The sequence below is a fragment of the Perna viridis genome, chromosome 6 (genome assembly GCF_037379345.1).
Source record: "Perna viridis isolate PV_CMFRI_1.1 ecotype Kerala chromosome 6, ASM3737934v1, whole genome shotgun sequence".
NCBI classification, from domain to species: domain Eukaryota; kingdom Metazoa; phylum Mollusca; class Bivalvia; order Mytilida; family Mytilidae; genus Perna; species Perna viridis.
The window spans coordinates 45,699,699-45,721,502 of NC_142450.1; the positions used below are offsets into that span (position 1 = coordinate 45,699,699).

Here is a 21,804-nt window from a genome sequence, read left to right on the forward strand (position 1 = left end):
TGGGATATAAAAAAATGTGCTGTCCAACCCTCCCATACACTTTTTCCAGGAATTAAAAGCCCTTATGAAAGGTTCATTCAAAAAAGCAAAAACCATTTCAGACAGAGTGTTCCAGAACTGGAAAATCACATTTTTTATCATTTTTTTTCAAAAAAGAAAATTGGGATTAAAAGGGAGTCAATAGATATACATAGTTCATTAAATTTTCATGAAAATGCTGAAACCATATTTGAGTTGATGTTAAAAGTGTGAACAAAAACAGTATACCATGATATGATATGACTGTACAAGTGGGAAAGTAACAGTGTTTTCTTTTTATTGCATTACAGTAAAGTGGATAGGGTGGCTACATACAAACTATTTCTACTCATTATACAATGTTATAGGTTTTGTTTATAATTCAAATAGCATAAGTAAGGAGGTGGCTATGGTCCCCTTATCCACAAATATACCCGGAGTAACGATTCAAATTTCATATTTCAGAAAATCATTCATTTTTTATTTTACACATAAAAATAAAATAAACCAATGACATGAAGATCAGGTTTTATATTCTTTCCTTTGAAGAAGATTTGTCACAGAACATATTTGAGCTAACAGTTGCAATAATATCTTATCCCTTGGCAAGCTGGAACCACTTTGTAGAATCGGTTTAGAAGATCTGAAAAAAAATACACAAGAACAACATCACAAAAACTGATTTTGCACAATGTCAGAATGTCACACTTAGTATAAAAGGCCAAGAAAATGGAATAGACATTAACATTCAGATACTGTTGGAAGTGGTGGACCTGGGGTTGGAAATAGTCCCATATGAAATATATCTAATTTAATATAAAGTTGCTAAAATACATCCCTGTAAATTCAAAATTTTAAAATAAAATCTACCATGTCATGTAGCATATCTGCCCATAAATTGAGGCAAACATCGATTTTCAGTAGCCAGGCCTAATAAAACACTATTCAACAGTCTGCTATGTTCCAAATTCAGTGGTTTTGGCTCCTTATTGTTCCTACAATTTTTTTATGTTAATTTCTTTTTTAATGTTCAATAATTGTACATGTCTCTGTCATTTTTCCTGGGCTTAATATTTGACAAAAGATTTGGTTGAATACCAAGGAGACATAATTGCACTATTGTAGCCATAATAGCATATAGAGATTTCAGAGAAATACATATAAACTATGAGCACATTAATTTTATTTTGTTGACAATAAACCATTATTATTTTTTTTTATTTCTTTAAAAAATGAGAAACATCTTTTGCTATGACTCACAGATAATAAAGTTCTTCCAATAATAAGAATGATAATTTACAAGTAAAAATGTTAGAAGCTATAACATACTTTATAACAACTTAAGGGTTTACAATAATTTTAAGTCATTTGTTTTTATGGAGGTGTTTTTCACTCTTTTACTTGCATCATAGTGTAGTTGTCTCCCTTAAAAATATTTTGACAAAACCACTTACTTTTCTATCATTGGAGTTGTTTTCTGTTTACCACATGCTGAAATAAAAGGTTACAATACACAAACTTAAAAGTAAGGACTGAATAAAATGCAGCCTATATCATGACAATTAAATTCTCTATTTATGCAATCACAAAAATTCCAAATATATATAAATTTCCTTGTTTAAAATTTAATTTCTGGTCCTGTTGTGGATGTACTTAAATTCAAATTAGATATAGTACTTTCAAGGTAAAGTAAATGAATCTCATTTGCCTTAAACTATGTCAATAGATATTGATATTCAAAAACCGTGAAAATCTCCACAAAAACTCGTGTTTATGCTATAAATAGTATAAACTTTAGGTCCCAATATTTAGACACTTTTCTATGTAAAAAACAGCTATGTTTTAAAATTAATCTATTTTACTGGGGTCAAGTGTTGCTTTTGCTATTTAATTCATGGGAATTAACTTGGATCATGTCACACAGCATAAAGTGAGTTAGATATTACATACACAGATTTCACAGCTTTCTATCATTAACACATGTATAAAAATACAAAACTAATTAATTGAGGTTATTGTCAATAAATATTGCTTACAATATAAAAATGTAGGATTATCTATTCTGTCGACTAACAGGAATGTTGTCTTTAATTTCAATTAATATCATAATATTACACTAATTAATTTAGGTGCGAGACTTCCTTTTTTGTGTTATATATACTGTAATTGTTGCAATATGAGGTGTTATTTCAGAATTTGTTTGATCAAACAATTTGGTTGATTGTTAATTTTGCTGACAGAACACTAGTTAAACAATTTTTTTTTAGATATGTGGTGACCCAAATGAAGTCAAAATTACCCCCTGGAAAATTTCTTTGCTTAAAAAGATGCATCATTCTGATACATTGTACTGATGTTGATAGAATATTTGACACATTAATCCCCAAACAGTGCCAGGCCACAAGTGAAGTATTGTGGTGATAAGGAATGAGCAAGTCTGAGATGGCAAGTTATTTCACCCTAATGTATAAAGTCATCAATCTGCAAAATTTTGATATCCAATGAACCATTAATTTCTTAACATTTATAACGAAAGGCACTGTAATGTGAAAGTTCATTACCATGACACTGATAGTCACAAAACACAAATGGTACTTAATTGACTTTATTGATACTTTTTCAAATATTAACCTAAATATGATCTGAACTGCCAATACAATACAAAATAGGAAAGTGTGCCAATACAGGATCTAGCCGTCCAATATGGGATTTAGCCATCCAAAATGGGATTTAGATGTCCAATATGGCTTTTACTCATCCAATATGTCATTGGCCTGATAAAAATCCATATTGGCCTAGGCTAATATGACATATTGGACTAGTTAGTCAGTAGAGGTATAATTGCATAAGGTTTTCCATACTGGCTAAGTTATTGGTCCTTGGCTAGCAATATTGGACTTTGGTTATGCCTCAGTCCAATATGACTAGCCTCAGACCAATAACTAAGGTGTCATTTTCTCAAAGTACAATAGTAATTCTTTAATCAAACTTTCATAGAAATACTTGATTGGATTGCAATATCCTGGGGTGACAAAATGGCAGTATAGTAATCAATATGGTTTACAAGGTATTTCACTGTCAAAACAACTTCTATACTATTACTTTTAGTTCATCAAGGTTCTGAAAGCACGTTAGAGCAGGATGCCGTTTTAGTATTTTAGTCGGAAAAAAGTCACAATTTTCAAATTAAGCAGAAATCAAGGATGCTCATCTATTCAGACAGTCACTTTAAAAAAAAATTAAACCAACCTAACAACCACTACCGATTCCTGCTAAATATGGTGTGGGTACTTTGGTTTGCAAACGACAACTCAGTGATGAACAGAAACACCAACTTTGGATTTCTACAGTAGACTTTCAAAATCCTTGCTTCTAAAGAACTATTTCATTACTAACCCTAAAAAAATGTGTATTTGTTCCAAAGTATGGGTCCTCTCGAGAACATCCCCTTGCTTTTGGTCATAATGATATCTTGGCCTCAAATGTCTCCTTTCCTAAAATTACTGCTCTTACAGTTACATTTTATTATTTTGATCGATTACAGGTGTTTTGTCATCAAACCACTAATTATTACACATAGTCCGTGCATACAATCAGCTTATAAAGGATTTCTGGGAAAATGACAAAGAAACCCCCTACCCTTCCCCCCGCAAAAAAAAGAGAACAAAAAAAAAAGAAAAAGACAAATTTGAAAGAAAAAAATGAAGGTATTCAGTTGCCTTAGTATGATGGAAACTATTTAATATGACATAAGTAATTCCTTAGCAAACACGAAAAATGCAAAAAATGAAAGAATAGTTGTTAAATCCAGCAGTGTTGTTAATTGTGTAGTTTTATATTGAAATCAAAACTTACTGTCAAGAGGTTATATTACAGATGACTCATTAATACACTTTTATTGGGAACTCAACTTTGGGAATGACTCAGCGATGAAAAAATCAAGCCAATTGACATTCATTTGGGACCACCCCTAAATTTTTTTCTGGATCCACCACTTATTTCATTACCATGACATAGAGAGTCACCAAACATAATGGATGGCACTGTAAATTTCTCTGTATTGGTCTGAGTTGATTTATCTGTCATCTAAAATTGTTCAGATAATACAGGGTACATGTATAAAAAATTATAACACTTCTATTTCATATCACAGTGCTAATACAATTTGGTGGATTAGATGTCCTTACAAGGTTTATCACTGATTCTCTCTAAAGATCTAACTGAGTCAGACATGCATAGTCACAAATTTGGGTTTTGATGATATTTGTAAACATGCTACATATGTCATGTGAACTTTAAATATGCATTGGTCTGTTATAATCGATTTGGTTGCTAGGGAACAGTGCGCTATATGGGAATTCCATTTAATTGCCTTTTGGGCCAAAATCATCAAGGTCTGTTGCCACGACCATGTTCCTGATTTTTTTTACATATGAAGTCTTAAGTTGTAACATGGTGGTAATAGTCAATGTCTACAAGAATGATCAAATTCTGAGACTATGCATGTCTGATCCCCTATATAATTAAATTCTTCGCAATGCACAGCATGATAAAAATACAATGGTTGAACCGTTGAACCCTTAACATTTGGGGCAAGTGTGAACACAATATTAGTTTTTGACACACTTAAACATAGTGACTTACATGTACAATTCATTATGGACTAATTTGGACACTTTCAATACAAAATTTCAAAATCAGACCAATAATAAAAGTAAATTTTTAAGGGTGTGGTCTCTTTGACTCCTTATAACTTAAAAACCATATGAAATATCTGAAGTCTTAATGAAAAACACAAGTAGGGATTATCAGGAATCCAATTAATTTTTTTTCTTCGAAATTGCCCACTGGACCAAATTTGAAAAAGTCATTTTTTTAGGATGTGGCCCCTTTTAATTCAAAATGGTCCAGAATCCATCAAATCTGCTGATATAACAATAAATAAGGAACACAATCAAAAAAGAATAATCAAAATTGAAAGAAAAACAAACATTCTACATGGGCTTTCATAAAACATCAATTTTTACACTTTTTGGTCCCTTGTTCTTAAACTGTAGGGGCCACAAACCCAAATTCCATAGAAACTTTCCTTCAGTAGTTAGTAGGTAAAGTAATATAACGATTTCATAATAATTGGTCAATGCCAACTTAAGTTAATGTACCAAAATGAACACATTTTTTTGCAGTCATATAAGAAGTCTGGTCCTTACAATGAATTGGTACATGTATTACATAAGGTATAACTGTTGATCTGAGATATAAAATGATTACTTTAATGATTGACTACAAAATATTTTTCTATTTGTTTTGTTTTTTCTGTAAAGAATATCTAAAATTATGGAAAACAAACAGGGCATAGTTTGAGTAGGACCCAAGCAGTTTCCTGGAAAGTTCAAATCTTTTACTTGAACATAAGCTCCAGCATGTGTATGTTTATAATCAAAGACATAAAACCTAAGATATACACACATACTTAGGATGCAAATAATGTAGGGACAAAACATACCTCAACAATATTTGTATTACAGCAACATCTATCTGTACCCGTCTTAAGAGCTCTGGTAACAATCTGCCGGACATGCATCCCTTGTTCAGTTAATAATTCATCATATCTATTCTTGAAAAATCTGTCTGATAGAATAATAGAATCTTGAAAAACTCCAGCAGTTAACAAAAAAATGTGTCACATTCCATTGAAGTCCAGACCTGTGTCCTAATATTTCACATGATGGGATTATGCAGTGGAACAAGATATTAATAAATCCTTCATAACAGATAAATTCATATCCATGTAATAAATAATACATGTGTACCAATTTCATTACAATATGATTATCAATCATCATAAAAGGTTTTATACTGAAATCTCCAACAAGTAATGAAACTAGAAATATTGTGAGCAAGTTCACAAAGAGAATACCCCACCACACTTCAAATAGACTTAATTGTAAAACCTTTAAATTGGATTATCTCCCTTTGGACTCCTAAAACAGTAACTAATACATCTATGTATAATACCCAACCTCATACAATTTCATTAAAATCCCTAGAGTGGTTTAGGAGGAGTTGTGCATACAAGGAATGTGGACAGACAGACATACAGCGTGATTCCTATGTGCTCATCGACCAAACTTTGTTTGCGGGAGTATAATAATAGTTACCAAAATGACAAGGAATGTGGACAGACAGGCATACTGGGTGATTCCTATGTACCCACCAACCAAACTTTGTCTGCGGGAGTATAATAATAGTTACCAAAATGACAAGGAATGTGGACAGACAGACATACAGGGTGATTCCTATGTACCCATCGACCAAACTTTGCTGGAGTATAATAATAGTTACCAAAATGACAAGGAATGTGGACAGACAGACATACAGGGCGATTCCTATGTACCCATCAACCAAACTTTGTTTGCTGGAGTATAATAATAGTTACCAAAATGACAAGGAATGTGGACAGACAGACATACAGGGTGATTCCTATGTACCCACCAACCAAACTTTGCTGGAGTATAATAATAGTTACCAAAATGACAAGGAATGTGGACAGACAGACATACAGGGTGATTCCTATGTACCCACCAACCAAACTTTGCTGGAGTATAATAATAGTTACCAAAATAACAAGGAATGTGGACAGACAGACATACAGGGTGATTCCTATGTACCCACCAACCAAACTTTGTTTGCTGGAATATAATAATAGTTACCAAAATGAAACAACAAATCTTCCATTTCATCATCTCCTTCAAAGCATTCTTCAGGGTCTGTATGATTCATGTTCTGTGCACTGTCAGACTGAGCCATAAGTAAACAAATAGGTAATGACATTGTTAACAAAACATGACACAAAAGTGGGCATTTCAGGCTTAAGCCAGAAAAGCATGTTTATGAAAACTAGGTAATATAACTCACTGAACAGCTGTGGTGTTATTTCCTAGAACAGCAATGTTTCCTATGTAAGCAATGAATAAAATAATGGCTAATGAACATATATATTTGGTTAATTTTTCAATAGCAAGAGGCTTCCAGGAGCCTGAATCGCTCACCTGGTTAAGTTTTTGTCTTTTAAGGGCAATAACTCTAACAAGGAGCTGTTCGACAATTTTGACTCAAAAAAAGACATTCATAGGACTTATCATAAGGATCATTTCATCAATTGAAAGTTTCATTCTATCCGACAGTTTTCAAGATATTGGTTAAAAACTGCTAAAAAATCATTTTTACCAGACAACTTTGATCCCTTCAGACTTTTGTTGGCCTTATAATTAGAATTGAAAGAATTTGGCAAAACCTAACGGTTTTGGAGAAAACTTCTGACATCTTTGTTCTATTTTAAGTAATGGCAGCCATGTTTTTCCACAGATCAAAAATCTCTACATCAGTTCTATGAAAAAATGTTGAAAAAGGAATAACTCCCACATGGCCTAACAGATTTAAACAAACATTTTAACGCAAATAGATCTCATTATGTTGAGCACTTTAATTTGGTATCAGATTTGGCTAAAACAAACGGTTTTGGAGATATATGTGAAAAACTGCAGTCTGACCCCTATATTCTATTTTTAGTCATGACAGCCAAGTTTTTTTTGATGGATCAAAAATCCCCACATCAGTTCTATGCCAGATACCCCAAGGAACATTCATACCAAGTTTGGTTTAAGTACGTCATGCAGTATCAGAGGAGATGAATTTTGAAAGAAATAACATTGAAAATAGCCAAAAAAAATGTCCAAAAAAAGGGCAATAACTCCAACATGGCTAATCAGATTAAAACGATAATTTGATCTATAGATAGATCTCATCATGTTGGACACTTTTAGATATTCAAAATTTTGCTAAAACTAACGGTTTTGGAGATATATGCCAAAAACAACTGTCTGACCCCTATATTTAAATATTTGGTAATGCCGGCCATGTTTTTCAACGAATTAAATATCCCCACTTCTGTTCTATGCAGGGTACCAAAACCCCACTTCTGCTCTATGCAGGGTACCAAAAGAAACATTCATACAAAGTTTGGTTCCAGTTTATCAAGTAGTGTCAGAGGAGAAGAGTTTTGAAAAATTGTTAATGACGACAGACGGCAACAACAGATGGTGACGACGGACGCCAAGTGAGCTAGAAATGGATTGTTACATTTTTTTGATAAGGGACTACAGTTAGAACTTTTATTACATGGAAGTTTTACCAATTGAACAACTCTGCCCACACGCAAGTCCTCCCAAGTCTACAAGAACCAAGGATGCCATATGAACTATAAGAATTATAACCTATCTATCAATAAGGCCTCTATACCTTATAACTTCATCCTCGTAAAGTTTAAACTTGCCTCACAAAACACTAGTGGTTACCCATATATACTTCTAAATCAATATTTCAGACAATGTTTTACAATATTACTACTTTCACCATTGTTAACCTGAGATTCTGGTTGACAACTGCTACATGCACTGTGACTAGAGTATCCCATGTCAATCTCACCCTCCAGTTGCTGATACTGGGAACACCATGTCTGAATTCTTGGTAGTGTATTCCCACAGGAATAGGGTGTATGGTTCATACCAGTAGAAACGTCATCATCTTGTGACATATAAACCTCAGAACACAGATTGTTCTCCTTGTCGCCCTGTTGCAAGAGGAGAAATTGATTGTGATTACATACCACTAATTCAACCAATGAGCTTTTAAAACATACACAAGTTTTAGTGCACTTGTGTTATGTTGTTGTAGAAAAAGTGCACATCAAATCTGCACAAATGAGTCTGTTTTTGGCAGAAAATCATGTTTTCATTACCTCTACATAAAATGGTCATTTTAAATTACTGAATTAAATATTTTAATGAGGTAAGCATGAAGATCACCTTTTTGTCAATGCAGGGGAATTCCCATTCTATTTTTCCCTAAGAGCCTATTAGTGTACACATGCAGCTCTTAGGTGAAATATAGTCTTCTTCAGGTTAAACTTCAGGTAGAAGCTCTATAACACATTGAACTTTGTGAAATAAGCATTGGAGCCTGTGGGAAGTGACATTAGTGTTTGTAGCTTTGCATTATACTTTATGAACAGACTGTCTTTCCCTTATCACCATCAAGGCACTTGTTTTACTTTGTATAATTTCTCCATTAACATACAAAAGAAAGGCAGGATATACACGTTAATCTTACTCTACAATACTTTATCTCCAAAAAATTGTACAACAAAAATACCTTTGCAATTAAAATTAGAAAATGCCACTAACAGGACTAATACCTGCAGCCTGTTGAACCCTGTACATTTAGGGTCCAGTGTGGACCCACAATTCATATTGGACACAATTGTTATAGGGGGATACACTACGTACTTTTGACACACAATTTTGCTGCCATTGTAAAACATCAAACTCTTTTTTGTAGACAACACAGTAACAGAATATGACTGCAAATTTACTTTAAACACTAATTCCTATTAATATGCACACATCTATTTGGTAATCTAACACTCCACTGAGTTTCATTACAATCCTGCATGTCATTAAGTAAGACTTGCAAACAATGTATCAGACCCAAAACGCCCAAGTCTAACAGCTGTCATTTCTACAATTTTTGCCAAAACATAAAATTCTGAAAATACATGTATGCACATTCCATTATGGTACTTTAACATGCCACCAAGTTTCATAACAATCCTACAGGTCATTGAGGAGGAGTTGCAGACAACACATCAGACCTAAAATTTGCTGAAAAACTCCAACAGCTTTCATTTCTATAATTTTTGCCCAAGCATAAATTCCTGACAAAATGCACATTCAAATATTGTACTTTAACATGCCACTAAGTTTCATAACATTCCTGCAAGTTTTTTAGGAGGAGTTGCAGACAACGCATCACACCAAGTTAAAAACGCCATCAGCCATCATTTCTACAATTTTAGCTCAAATTTAAATTTCTGACAGTATGCACATCTCCATGTGGTTATATTACATTCCACAAAGTTTCATAACAAAGCTGCTCTGAAATTAGTTGCAAACAGACAGTTGGACAGACAGAAATGGTGAAACCTATAAACACCAAAAACTGTGTAGCTATGTTTGCAGAGGGTATATAATAGACTTTTACAATAAATATGCCGATAACTGATAAGTAACACCCTACAAACATGTAAGTAAAATAAAAAAAAATACAATTATCAAAATGTAAATTCTAAGCATAACATTTTTTACGTTAATTCAAAAATAATTCCATGCACATAAAGTTGGAATACTAGCATTATATTCAACTGTGACATTTCATATGTTAAAGCATTATCTGCACTGATCTGATCTTTTTTTTTTTTAGGTCTATTAAGTATCATGTATTTTTCCTGTTCTCATACAGACACATTTCACATTTTTATGCTCTCTATGATAATCATTGTCATAAGAAATGTTCTAAAATATCATAATATAAGTCAAAATTGTCTTCTCCATCAATACATACTAAATTAAGATCTTTCTGGCTGCTGAACTGTAAAATGCTTTCATTGGAATTTTCTTCCTAATATTGATGATAGAAATGATGTAAGCAAACAGAATAAAAAAAAAGCATTCAACTGATGAAATCTCTTAGTTTTATTATACTGATGATGGATATATATTTTTCAATGCAATACCTATCTAACAATAAAAACTCTAATTTTTTTAGTTTTGAGTATGATGGTCTTTGGTTCATTTTGAGATGGTAACTGAGGCAAAAAATAAATATGTCTGTTTCCTGCTATTCTACCTACCCTAGTTTTTTGTGCCTTCCCTGAAATTTTATGACCAAATTGGCTCAAGCCCTGTTAAAGTCTAGATTGTTTCCCCATTACCGGCAACTCAATTTTAAAATGTTTTTGAAAAATAAAATAATTTCCCTACCAACCTACCTTGTTTTTTTCTTGCTGGTAGCAGGAAGCAAGACTGTTATTTTTTTTGCCTAACTGCTATTAAAATAATAGAAAAAGACATAAAAATCAATTTCACAGAAAAAGTTAACTGTAACATTAAAGGCATGCATGAAGAGTGTATAATGACAAGTTTTCCAAGGTGCATAAAAATAGAAAACTTTTAGGCTTGATAGATTTTAATTTAATTTCAATCTAAATTGGTTATCTACTTTAAGCTTCTCCATTTTATATCTGAAGAGAATAAATATAAAAGAATGCTTAAAATTATGACCTAAAAACTTCATCAACAACAAACAACTTCCAGTTTTGGACAGATATAATATGGTTTTTAATTTTATTGAAGTAAATGTTCAATGTCCTCTATACTCCTAGATCTAACATCATCCAACAGTTCATGGGTGAACATGTATATATTATGACTTGACCAATCACACGATAGTAATCCTTACACTGAAATCTACTAACTGATTCATTCTTGAAATAGATCACTGAGAATTTCAAATATAAACATATAAAAGAGTAATCAAGGGAGCCAAGGTTATAATCTATATGCAGAAAGTTTTGAAAAGCAGTGACTATTAAAATCTCTGTGTGATTTGGCCGGGGATCAAACACATTACTGCCTGCACATGAGGGGATACGATGAAAAGCAGTGATTATTAAAATCTTTGTGTGATTTGGCTGGGGATCAAACACATCATCCCCCTGCACATGAGGGGATACGATGAAACCATTGAGGCAGTTCAACAATTTTTTAGATTAGAATGATGCTTTATTATATTAATTTCACTGCAACTGACTCTTTATTTCTTTTTTAAAACCTTCAATTTCTTTTAAGAGTCATTGCAATTCTATGAAACCCTATAAATATCACCTAACCTGAATAACTGCTGCTTTAACAGATGCAGCACCATTTTCATCTGGCAAATCAGCTTCCATGAAATGATCAGTTTCACTTGATGACAAAGGTACAACTTGTTCTGAACTGGAAGAAACAAGTAACTTATTAGTCATGGCTTGTGTGTGACAAAAGCCTTGTTGCTTTTGTTTTCTAAAGGGATGGACTGTCATTTGTCATTGGCATTGTCAGTTTGCCTAATTATATGCATTTTAACAGTGTTCTATGGAACGATTTACTAGGAAAAACAGTGATTGAGAAAAAATATGTATTAAATTATTAAAAATAAGAATTAAAATAATTGGGAGAACCTGGAGATCATCTGTGTATTCTAACACCTTCTTTATACATGGAAGTATATTGACTGCAAGATAAGGTTAGAAAAGTTATACCATCCAACAAATCCATGCATAAATATAATTTAAAGCATTTAAAGCTTTTGTAGAAATAAAAGTAAACTATACACTGATACAGATCTGTCTATTATTACATCTTAACCTATTAAAATACAATGTACCTATTCAATACACCAGACTGTGGCTCCAGTTGACCAGGTAATGGCATACTGTCTGTAGTCAACACACAAGTATAATCTGAAAATAAATCTAATAGAAGTACTTGTATCACACTGTATAATTTTTTTTAATTAAAAAACTTTTCAATGAGGAGTGGGGTTATATGATAAACTTCTTGTAGTTTTCTTTTATCTCTATTTGACTTGGGCTGCCCTTTGGTCTAAAATTTTTATCATTGACCTTCAAAATGAAACAATTTATTATAAAATATAGAATAACATGTATTAATGTTGAAATTAAAGTTTCTGCACATTTTTTATCAACAAAAAAAAAAAACATATACATAAAAAACATGCAAAGATCTGACAAGATTCAATATACATGTACGATCACTCCATGTATTTCAAAATCTTACTAGTACAAGTAATAATCATTAATATCAATACTGAATATTCCCTATTACTTATGTCCTTTATAGAAATGCATTATAAAATGTGAGGTACATGTACCAGCTGCTTTTTGGGGAGAAAATTGTTTCCATTTTGTAAACATATTATTTTTGGCCCTAATCACTATACTTAGTGTTACAGATATACATAACTTGGCTATATTGAAAAAAAGTAATTTTTTTATCGGTATACTGTAAAGTAAATATTTTTTTTTTGCAAGAAATGAAAAGGAATGTGCATAAGGGACTATATGAGCATAAACAGTGAAAGAAATTAACAGTAGACCTACGGACTAAGTCTATGTAAAATCAAGCAGGTCTGTGTTGAAATTGGCTCAATTTCCTTTGAAATGTACAGTGTGGTCTACATAAAATTATGATGGGTCTATGTTGACCAAAAATTAAGTTTCCAACACTGTGTAATTTTTTTTAAAATAATTTCATATGAAAATAGAGGTTTACATTTAAATATCATTTCAAATTTATTTTTCAAGTAAGAGTTATACATGTAAATTCCCATACTTAATATGAATTATACTGGGGTACCCCCTTTCCATTGGTCAAATTTATTTTCTTCCGATGGAGTTACCGATCTGACCAGACAATGCTAATGTTATTTATAAAAATAAAATTCTGACATTCTACTTTCTACTTCTGTAAATTATGTCATGTGCATGTCTTTTTTTTATTATAACACCAGTGAATGAAAATCGGATGTCAAGTATCTGCCATTATTGTAGTCATACACCAAATCTGTGCATTTCCGGTGCAGAGATTAAACAATTATGGGGAGCCATATGAGATACAATACAATTCCACTAAAAAAATAGAAATATGCTTGTATTGGATTTAATGACAAAAATAACTGTATAGAATCTATTTTTTAGTCTAAAAGAGAAATTTTAAATGTGGGAATTTAAACACTTTATTTTTTAAGGCAAATTGTTTCAAAATGATATTTATCTTATTTCAATTCCTATTCAAATAATATTTGATTGAAATTGATTAAGAATTGAAATCATTTATAATATTTTAGATCACTTAAAATTGATACATTGTAGGGTGATCTCAATCATCAGATTATTGAAACTGGCTAATTTTTAATTGATAAGTATTCAAATATTCTTATATAAGTATTTCATATACCATTTTTGTGCAACTTATTTTTCATTTGAATCAATTCTAACATAGAAAATTAAATCATTTATACATTTGAACAACTTTAATGAAATCAACAACAACAAAAAAAGTGTCAAACAAAAATATCCAATCTGTACTGCATTAAAGGCATATTTCAAACAATCAATCAGGGTGATACTGTTTTTCTTCATTTTTGAGATATCTATAAATAAGAAAATATCCCAAATTAGCTTAAATTTGTTCATTCTGAACTTTTTCTATTGTTAAATACTGCATATCTATTAATTTCCATAGAATTTTTCTAAAAAAAACATTTTTCAGATGAGGGAAAATATGTTCGATATTTTAATTTGTCAAATCCTCAGAAAATGTTCATTTTTTGTTATTATGGCTTTCAATAATTTTTATGGTATGACACATGACATATTTTAGTCACATGATTGTTGTTTGGGAACCTTTCCACATGGCAGACGATAAATCAATATCGATTGATTTCATGTGTATTTTCTACATTTCTAAAAGGGATTAAATAATCAGCATACAGAGGTTTTTGGAAAAGTTGGAAATAATCTTCGTTGTTGTTTATGTGAAACAGGCCAGGTTCAGTGTTGGCAACCTCTGACCCAAGCACGTGCAATCAGTTCCGTACAAAGAGGGATATTAATAATACATCAGAACCAGTTATACATCAGAAAGAGGGTACAGCAGTATATTTTATCTAAATGAAACATTTTACAGAACGAAAATTGGATATAAAATTTCTATTCTAATCATGAAATTGTCAATTGTTTATTTTAGTTATTTATTTGCCAACCAATTTGACACAAATCAGTGAATATGACATCACTAATGTAGTAATGAGATTTGCGAACTCTCCTATAAAAAAATATATACATGCAGAGACTAGAGTAGGGTAGATTCTATTTAATAAACATGGCCAGTCATGCATTTTTCAAGAGCAGGACTACAATTAAAATTTGTAACTCTTCGTAGATGTACTAATTATGCATATCAATACCCTAGTATCATGCCATATTTATTCTTGGCTACGTTTTGAAATGTCAACACTCCAGCAGCAGCAGCAGCAGCAGAAAGTACTTTGATGTCTTAGTCGACTGAGTGTTTTCTTTTCAACTCATATACAAGCGCCAAAAGAGATGTAGATCAGAGTTGACATTTGGCGGGAACGTATGTCAGTAGCAAACGACAACTTATCCACATCGTGAAGCTCTGCATGGTGTTCCAATACACAGGTAGCTACAATATCATTGTCATCGTTGTTGCATTTATATTTTCTGTCCCAGTTTCGATGTGGTTTTTGTATTATAGTATATGGCAAAAAAAAAAAAAAAAAAAAATGAAAATACATATTTGGGACTCCACTCTTAGAAAATATAAAAAAATGGCCTCCAGATTGTACTGTATGGTATCATAAAATATAAATTAACTAGATACATGTATGTAAAGATTTAGCATTTGAAAATAAATATTGTGTCCTGATCAAAACTGTCAGACCACCTCCCTGCAGAATCAAATGGTCCTGCCCGTATACTTGGGTTTCACTGTATCACGGTAGTGTATTTGTTTTGTAGAGTGAGGAAAAGTGGATTTTTTTTGTCTTAAGTTCGTACAACATCTAACATTTTATTGCATTCAACCGATTTTTCTGAAACAGCACCATTTAACACCCTGTTTGCTCGCAAAAAGGTAAGGTAAATTTTTGTGCCTAAAAAAATGTTTCCATTGTATCACTGCATTGAAAAGAAAATTCTTTAAAATTATTTCTATAAAAAACCTATTGGTGGTAATTTGTATGGATGCACTTCATAACATTTATATTTTTTTCTTCATTCATTTAACAACAATTTTCTGAACATGACCATAGAAAATTTTTTAAATTGCTGAAAATCACACTAAATTGGTCCCTAATTTTCCTGTCCTTGAGGAAGTTTGACAAATGAGTGGTGCTTAGTCCCCCTGCCAAGCACAACAAATACTAAGAATGTGCATCGTTCCATGTTCTTGATCTAAATGTAGCAATATAGTGGGAACATAGTACACATTGTAAGTTACAAAATATCATGGCTTATGGCCCAATCTTTTTTTTTGCAGTAAGGTGTCAACATCAGCAGTTCGTGGAATTTAAAGGGAAAGACCACCTTTGCATTAAGTTAGGCTCTTATGATAAATCATACCCACGTAAACAAAAATAAAAAACCTTTAATGCAAAATGCGCTTTTATAAAATGGTCAAGGCTATGCAAAGTTCGAAATCCTTGAAATATAAGTGGATAGCCATCTTGCAGAACTCTATTATATGAAGGAAGATCATAGTCAGACTTTATTGATTTTTACCGATAGTTTCTGATTGGCTCATGACGTCACTAAGTCGGTTTGGTACTGATGCAAGTACTGCAAATAATATGTAAACAAAGAATATTTGGTAAATATTTCTACTATCCTTTTTACTAATCACCAAACATGATGATTTGTCAAGCTTACAATTGCACTAATGATAAAAGAGAATTGTTCTAAAAGTTTTTTTTACCAGCAACACGAACATTCTTCGGAAGTAGTCATAAGATTTTCCTTACAAATACTAGTCATCTAGCTGCAAATCCCTGTGTTCGACAGTGATGTCTGACATTTGCGTACATGTTGTGCCTCAATCTCTTCTATCTATTTTGGGTTGAAATTATAGGGGAAAAGTCCCAAATTTGCGATTTTTGGGACATCATAATCAATTACCTATTTACTTTCACTTTACGAACTGACTTCGTGACGTCACAGTTCAACTGATCATGGTGGTGCAAATAGGCGTGGGAAGTTCTAATTTCCTAATTATAAATCTTGATTAATTAAGAAAAGGAAATTACTTTGTTTCAATTTAATTTTCATGAATATTTAACAGATTAGTTTCGATATTCATGACTTGCACAATAACATGGTCTTCTCCTTTAACTGTATAACTACAGTAAAAACAAAGTGCTTTGATACAGCAGCAGCATGTTGAACTCTGGTCACTTGAGGCAAATGTAAATGCAATTTAGTTTTTTGATACACTTAAGGATAAGGACACATCAACAAGTTTGGACATAATACAGCACACAATTTGAAACTCGAAGATGTAAATAGTGTTGTTTTAATGATGCTACAGTAATTAAAGACCTGTAACTAAAAAAATGAAAGAAATGTAAATCTGATTGTCAAATGCAGGCATGGATTTACACGAGGATTCCAAAGAATTCAGAATCAGACCCCAAAAAAGTTGTTTTTTATTGGTTTTGATTCTGTAAGATAAAAATACTTTGTTGCCGTTTCATTCCAGGAATTTCTCTACTGTTTCTGAACACACCACTAAAATACAGTCCAAATGCAAGTCCTTTTATGTCATTCAATAAATCTTTTATAACATGTAAATATGTTTCTGACAATTTTTCAAGTCAATGATATTCCATTATTTCTGCAAATAAAATTAAGATCTAGCCTTAATTTATGGCTAGGATAAATAAAGACCCTTCCAAACAACATTTGTAGAAAAGTTTATTAACACTTTAAATATTTGGACCATTTGCATTGAATAAAGCTAATATTGATCATAAAAAAATGTCTGTTTCTTGATCTTACATGTAGTATTGATATCAATAATGGTAAACTTAATACTAAAATTTACGATAAAAGAGAGGATTTTTCATTCCCAGTTTTGTGAACTTTTCATTTTTAGATGGTGATATACCCTTGTCGCTATCGTATGGCATTTCTTAATTGATTCAGTTTGCTTGTATTTGTTACAATGTTTCAGATTTTAACAAAAGGAATCTTTATATAGCCGTAAAATTACTCCATCAAGGTTTTTGTTATCAAACTTGTAAAAACATCACAAAATGTTTCAACGAATACAAGTACATGTAACTCATTCTTGAACAGTGTTCATTCCAGGCAGTGCCTTTGCGCCATTGGCACAGATATTTTATGTATGGCACACAAAAAGTATGGAGTGGGCACTGCAGGCGCACAGTATTATGCAGGTCAACCTCTTAATTTCCAGATATTTTTCAATTCCGTGTCCAAGCATAATGCTCTTATTTTAAGTGCTAGTGGCCTTGACTGTTTCATAGTAATCAGGAAAAACGAAAGTTAAAACTTTTTCTGCATTCTTGTCAAAACGACTTAATGAAACTGCAGGTGGTACCAAAGGGGACATAATGGTTTCCCCTGACCCTGCTGACGGCACTCAATAAATTACAGGTGAGCTGACTGACTGAAAACAAGCATGAGCTCTGATTGTAAGTTACTTTTATATGCTGATGAAAGCACGATTTTATTTACACATCAAGATCCAGATATTATTTCATTAAGACTTGGTAGTGAACTTAGCTCATGCAATGAGTGGTTGGTGGGCAATAAATGACTTCTCCATCTTGGAAAAACTGAATGTATAATATTTGGATCAAAAAGAAAAAAAAAAAAATGGTGAAAGATTTCAAAATTTCATAATGGTCATACAATTTCATGTTAAAAAAAATATTAAATATTTAGGTCTATGTATTGACCTATTCATATCTGGAGAGAGAGTTGTGAATAACATAGTTTGTAAAGTTAATGCAAGACAGTTTTTTATACAGATACAAAAAATGTTAGTCAGAAAAATAGAGAAAAACTTAATGTATGGCCTTAATACAGTGTCATTTTGATTACTCCTGTTCATCATGATTTTCTGGTTTAAACAAAACATTGAAAAATAAACTGCAAGTAGCACAGAATAAGACAATTAGTTTTATGAAAGACTGAGACTTATAATCAAGCATACAATATCCAGTGTTTCAAGAGATTGGTTTTTGGGGTTTTTACACTACACAAAAATATAATACATATTTAATTCCTTTTATATCATTCTATACCTCATTTATAACCAGTAAATATGTTTCTTGCATTTATGCAGCTCAATAATATTATATTATTTCTGCAAACAAATATAAGGTCTAGTCTTCTTATAAGCTGAAGATTTAAGGAAGTTCTTTTTGGCCTTGAAATATATTTCCCATTAAATTTGCATTCAGGGAATTGAGTTGTTGCAGTAATGTGTCAACAAGTGTAAAACACATCAAGAATGTTCCATTGAACACGCTTATCAATCAAATTCTCCATCCTATCATTGATATTTTACCATTTATAAACAGGAAGTGAAGAGCAGTGGTTTTAACTACAAAATGTAAGTAAAATTGGCGGGAAAATTCAAATTGATATACGTGTCTTAAGTTTTTGAAAATCATCTGTTCATCAAGGAAAATGATTTTCTTCAGCTGAAATTGGTTTTATATGAGTAAAATTACCTTGTAGGATAAATACTCTGTTAATATAGTTTTTTAAATGCGAATGTACATTAACTTTTGGACAGGTTTATAAATTTGGGAAAAAGGTGAAATGGAACAAAAGTGTGTGAGTTTTGATCAGTAGTATGGATTGACATTAATTTCAGTGTATACATATTAGGGAGAAAAGCAGTTCTTATTGTAAAATGTAGATGTATGAACGATCACAGTTTTATTTTACATCAGGTAATCATTGAAATTTTGTTCATGCTACAATTTCACAAGAATGAAAAACCTCTAGTGCTAACAGCACTTTGATTTAAATGTTGAAAATAAGGTACTGCTATTGGGACTTGACCATGTTAATAATGTTCAATAAATGCCAATCGTATATGAAAAATGATGGTGTTAAACTAAGAGATAATCTCTCCTATAACACAAGATCCAGTCAGCACAACTTTTTTGTACCACTTGTTCAGGGCATGTTAGCAAATACATTTTACTACAATTCTATTAAAGATGGGAATGATTTTCCCAGTGAACTGAAATATATTGCAAATCAAGATGCTTTTAAAAAAGGGTTAAAAGATTATCTGTTTGAAAAATTAAAGTTAAAACAGCAATGTGATTTTTAATTCACGAATGATTTTTTTATGCCCCCGAAACAAACAGTCAGGGGGGCATATTAATTTACACATGTACCCATGTCCCTCCATTCGTCCGTCTGCATTACACATGATCATGGCTTGTCCAGCTATCTCCTCGTACAGATTTTTTTAACTACATCTAAAATATTTCACAGGATATTTTTACACATGATGAAGGTGTGCATGGTCAAAGGATTTTGATTTTCATGAAATATTATGGAAATTGGTGAAAGTTAGACTTAGTCATTTTCATCAGAAATAGGGCTATATGGCTTGTCTAGTTATTTCCTGTAGTTTTTGAACTACATGTACATTTAAAAAATTTTTTTTCCCTAAAATTTATTATGAAATTCCTAGCTGAAGCAAGCAATATGAAAGTTGTCAATTAATTTATCTGTCGGTAGAATGAAAGTATTATTTTATTGATGAGTCAGCAAATAGTTTTTGTCAAAGTTACTCGAGAGCAATTTTAAGATTGAGGAAAGAAACATGTCTGTTCTTCAATTTATGACTTTTTATGGCAGCCGATTTACAGTAATTATTTCGGAACTTCTTTTACCTTCCATTGGTTGTAAAATAAAAGGTATCTTTAGTAAAAAATGGCATTGCAATGTGTCATAGCAAATTATTTTATTTGTTACACAGTAAATATTAATCAAAAATAGGAGGCCACCAGTTTTTATTTCCTAATTAGTTCCTTTTCTAAATAAATGTGAAGGAATTCTTTTTTTGGATCAAAGTTTATTTGGGATTTCTGCTTAGAAATGTCTGAAATGCATGTTAGATACATCATACATGTAGTTGAAAAACAAGCCCTACATTACTTTAAGTGTCATTAAAGAGGCTTACAGTGTTTTCATTAAGAGCCGGTACCTGGTACTTTTACCCGGCTACGGTAGCATCTTGTACCAGCAGAATAAAGTAAAAACAAAAAAAAGATCATGAGGAATAATCTAGTAAATAGATATCTGAGCTTGTTCCTTCTGTATGCTATCTCTCCAAAATCACAATCTCTAGTGTTTATTATTGTTTATATAAGTGTCTTCGTTGAGGTCCATATTGGAATCTAATCGGTGAAGCACTTTAACCTACAACAATATAACGTACATTGTCCATTTATAGAAAACATGTGGTGACTTGACAATGCCAAAGCAATCACCAATTATTTTGTGCTGAACAAAAAGCTAAACAGAGGTGAAGATTCCATGTAAACGTGTAAAGAAGAATGCTGTTCGTATTTGGAATTGCCCATACCTGTCATTTTTTCCCGATATTTGTTGTGATTTGCGCAGACAAATGCAGGAATTTTTAGTGTTGACTATATGTTGACTTATTTCACAATAAGACACATGCAATTGCACTACATATCACAGTAATAATTAGGCAATAAACAACAACTAAGTTTTATTATGAAAATTATTTAATCAGCACAAGGAACCACCACATGTTATGGAATTTCATTTAATAAATGTTTAGTTTTGTTCCTATGCTTTTATTTGCATGTGCTAGTGTTCAAATTTTGTAACAAGTAAATAAAAGCCTAAGAACAAAATATGACATTTATCAAAATTTCATATGAAATGGCATTATATTAAAGTCAACGAATTCATATATTTTAAACAAAACTGAAGCAAATATTGCAGACTTAAAATTTAAATCTCAAAAAGGCTAACATCCAGAGCATCCCCACCGTAGCGTTGCCCTGGACCCACTAGGGGCTTTATGCGGCCCCAGAGCCCTTGCCAAATTTATTTGGTACCTTCTACTTTCTGTAAAGTACCTCCTGCCTGAAAAAATTAGTGAAACCACTGGGCTTATAACTTAATAGAAGATACTGAAATATTAATACTCACATTCAACAGACCAAAGCTTTCAAAGTCCTAGAAAAAAAAACTTGATTAATAAGTCAGATGCATTT

General features: G+C 31.9%; 2 protein-coding genes across 13 annotated transcripts in view; one reads left to right on the forward strand and one right to left on the reverse strand.

Moving 5' to 3' along the window:
• Positions 1-477: 477 nt before the first annotated feature.
• On the reverse strand, positions 478-19,113 carry LOC148615253 (uncharacterized). Of its 10 annotated transcripts, none has more exons than XM_088589986.1 (11): positions 19,095-19,113; positions 12,343-12,418; positions 11,807-11,912; positions 10,907-10,963; positions 10,480-10,536; positions 8,444-8,650; positions 6,732-6,819; positions 5,525-5,649; positions 4,026-4,104; positions 1,473-1,509; positions 478-661 (listed from the first exon to the last, which is right to left on the reverse strand). In XM_088589986.1, exons 2-11 carry the CDS (start codon positions 12,387-12,389, stop codon positions 541-543), a joined length of 924 nt encoding a protein of 307 aa, XP_088446112.1. In that variant the 5' UTR covers positions 12,390-12,418; positions 19,095-19,113; the 3' UTR covers positions 478-540. The 10 variants fall into 10 exon arrangements, with proteins under 10 accessions (XP_088446112.1, XP_088446114.1, XP_088446115.1 ...); XM_088589988.1 differs by lacking the exon at positions 19,095-19,113 and adding an exon at positions 18,829-19,068; XM_088589989.1 differs by lacking the exon at positions 19,095-19,113 and adding an exon at positions 14,947-15,071 and having other exon boundaries at positions 10,907-10,960.
• LOC148615254 (testis-expressed protein 11-like) overlaps positions 15,071-21,804 on the forward strand; it is a 48,889-nt gene continuing 42,155 nt past the window's right edge. For 2 of the 3 annotated variants that reach the window (XM_088589980.1, XM_088589981.1), the window contains exon 1: positions 15,071-15,181. The gene's annotated coding sequence lies outside the window, so the exon portion shown is untranslated. The remainder of the gene's footprint in view (positions 15,182-21,804) is intronic. The other variant, XM_088589982.1, reaches the window with a different exon arrangement.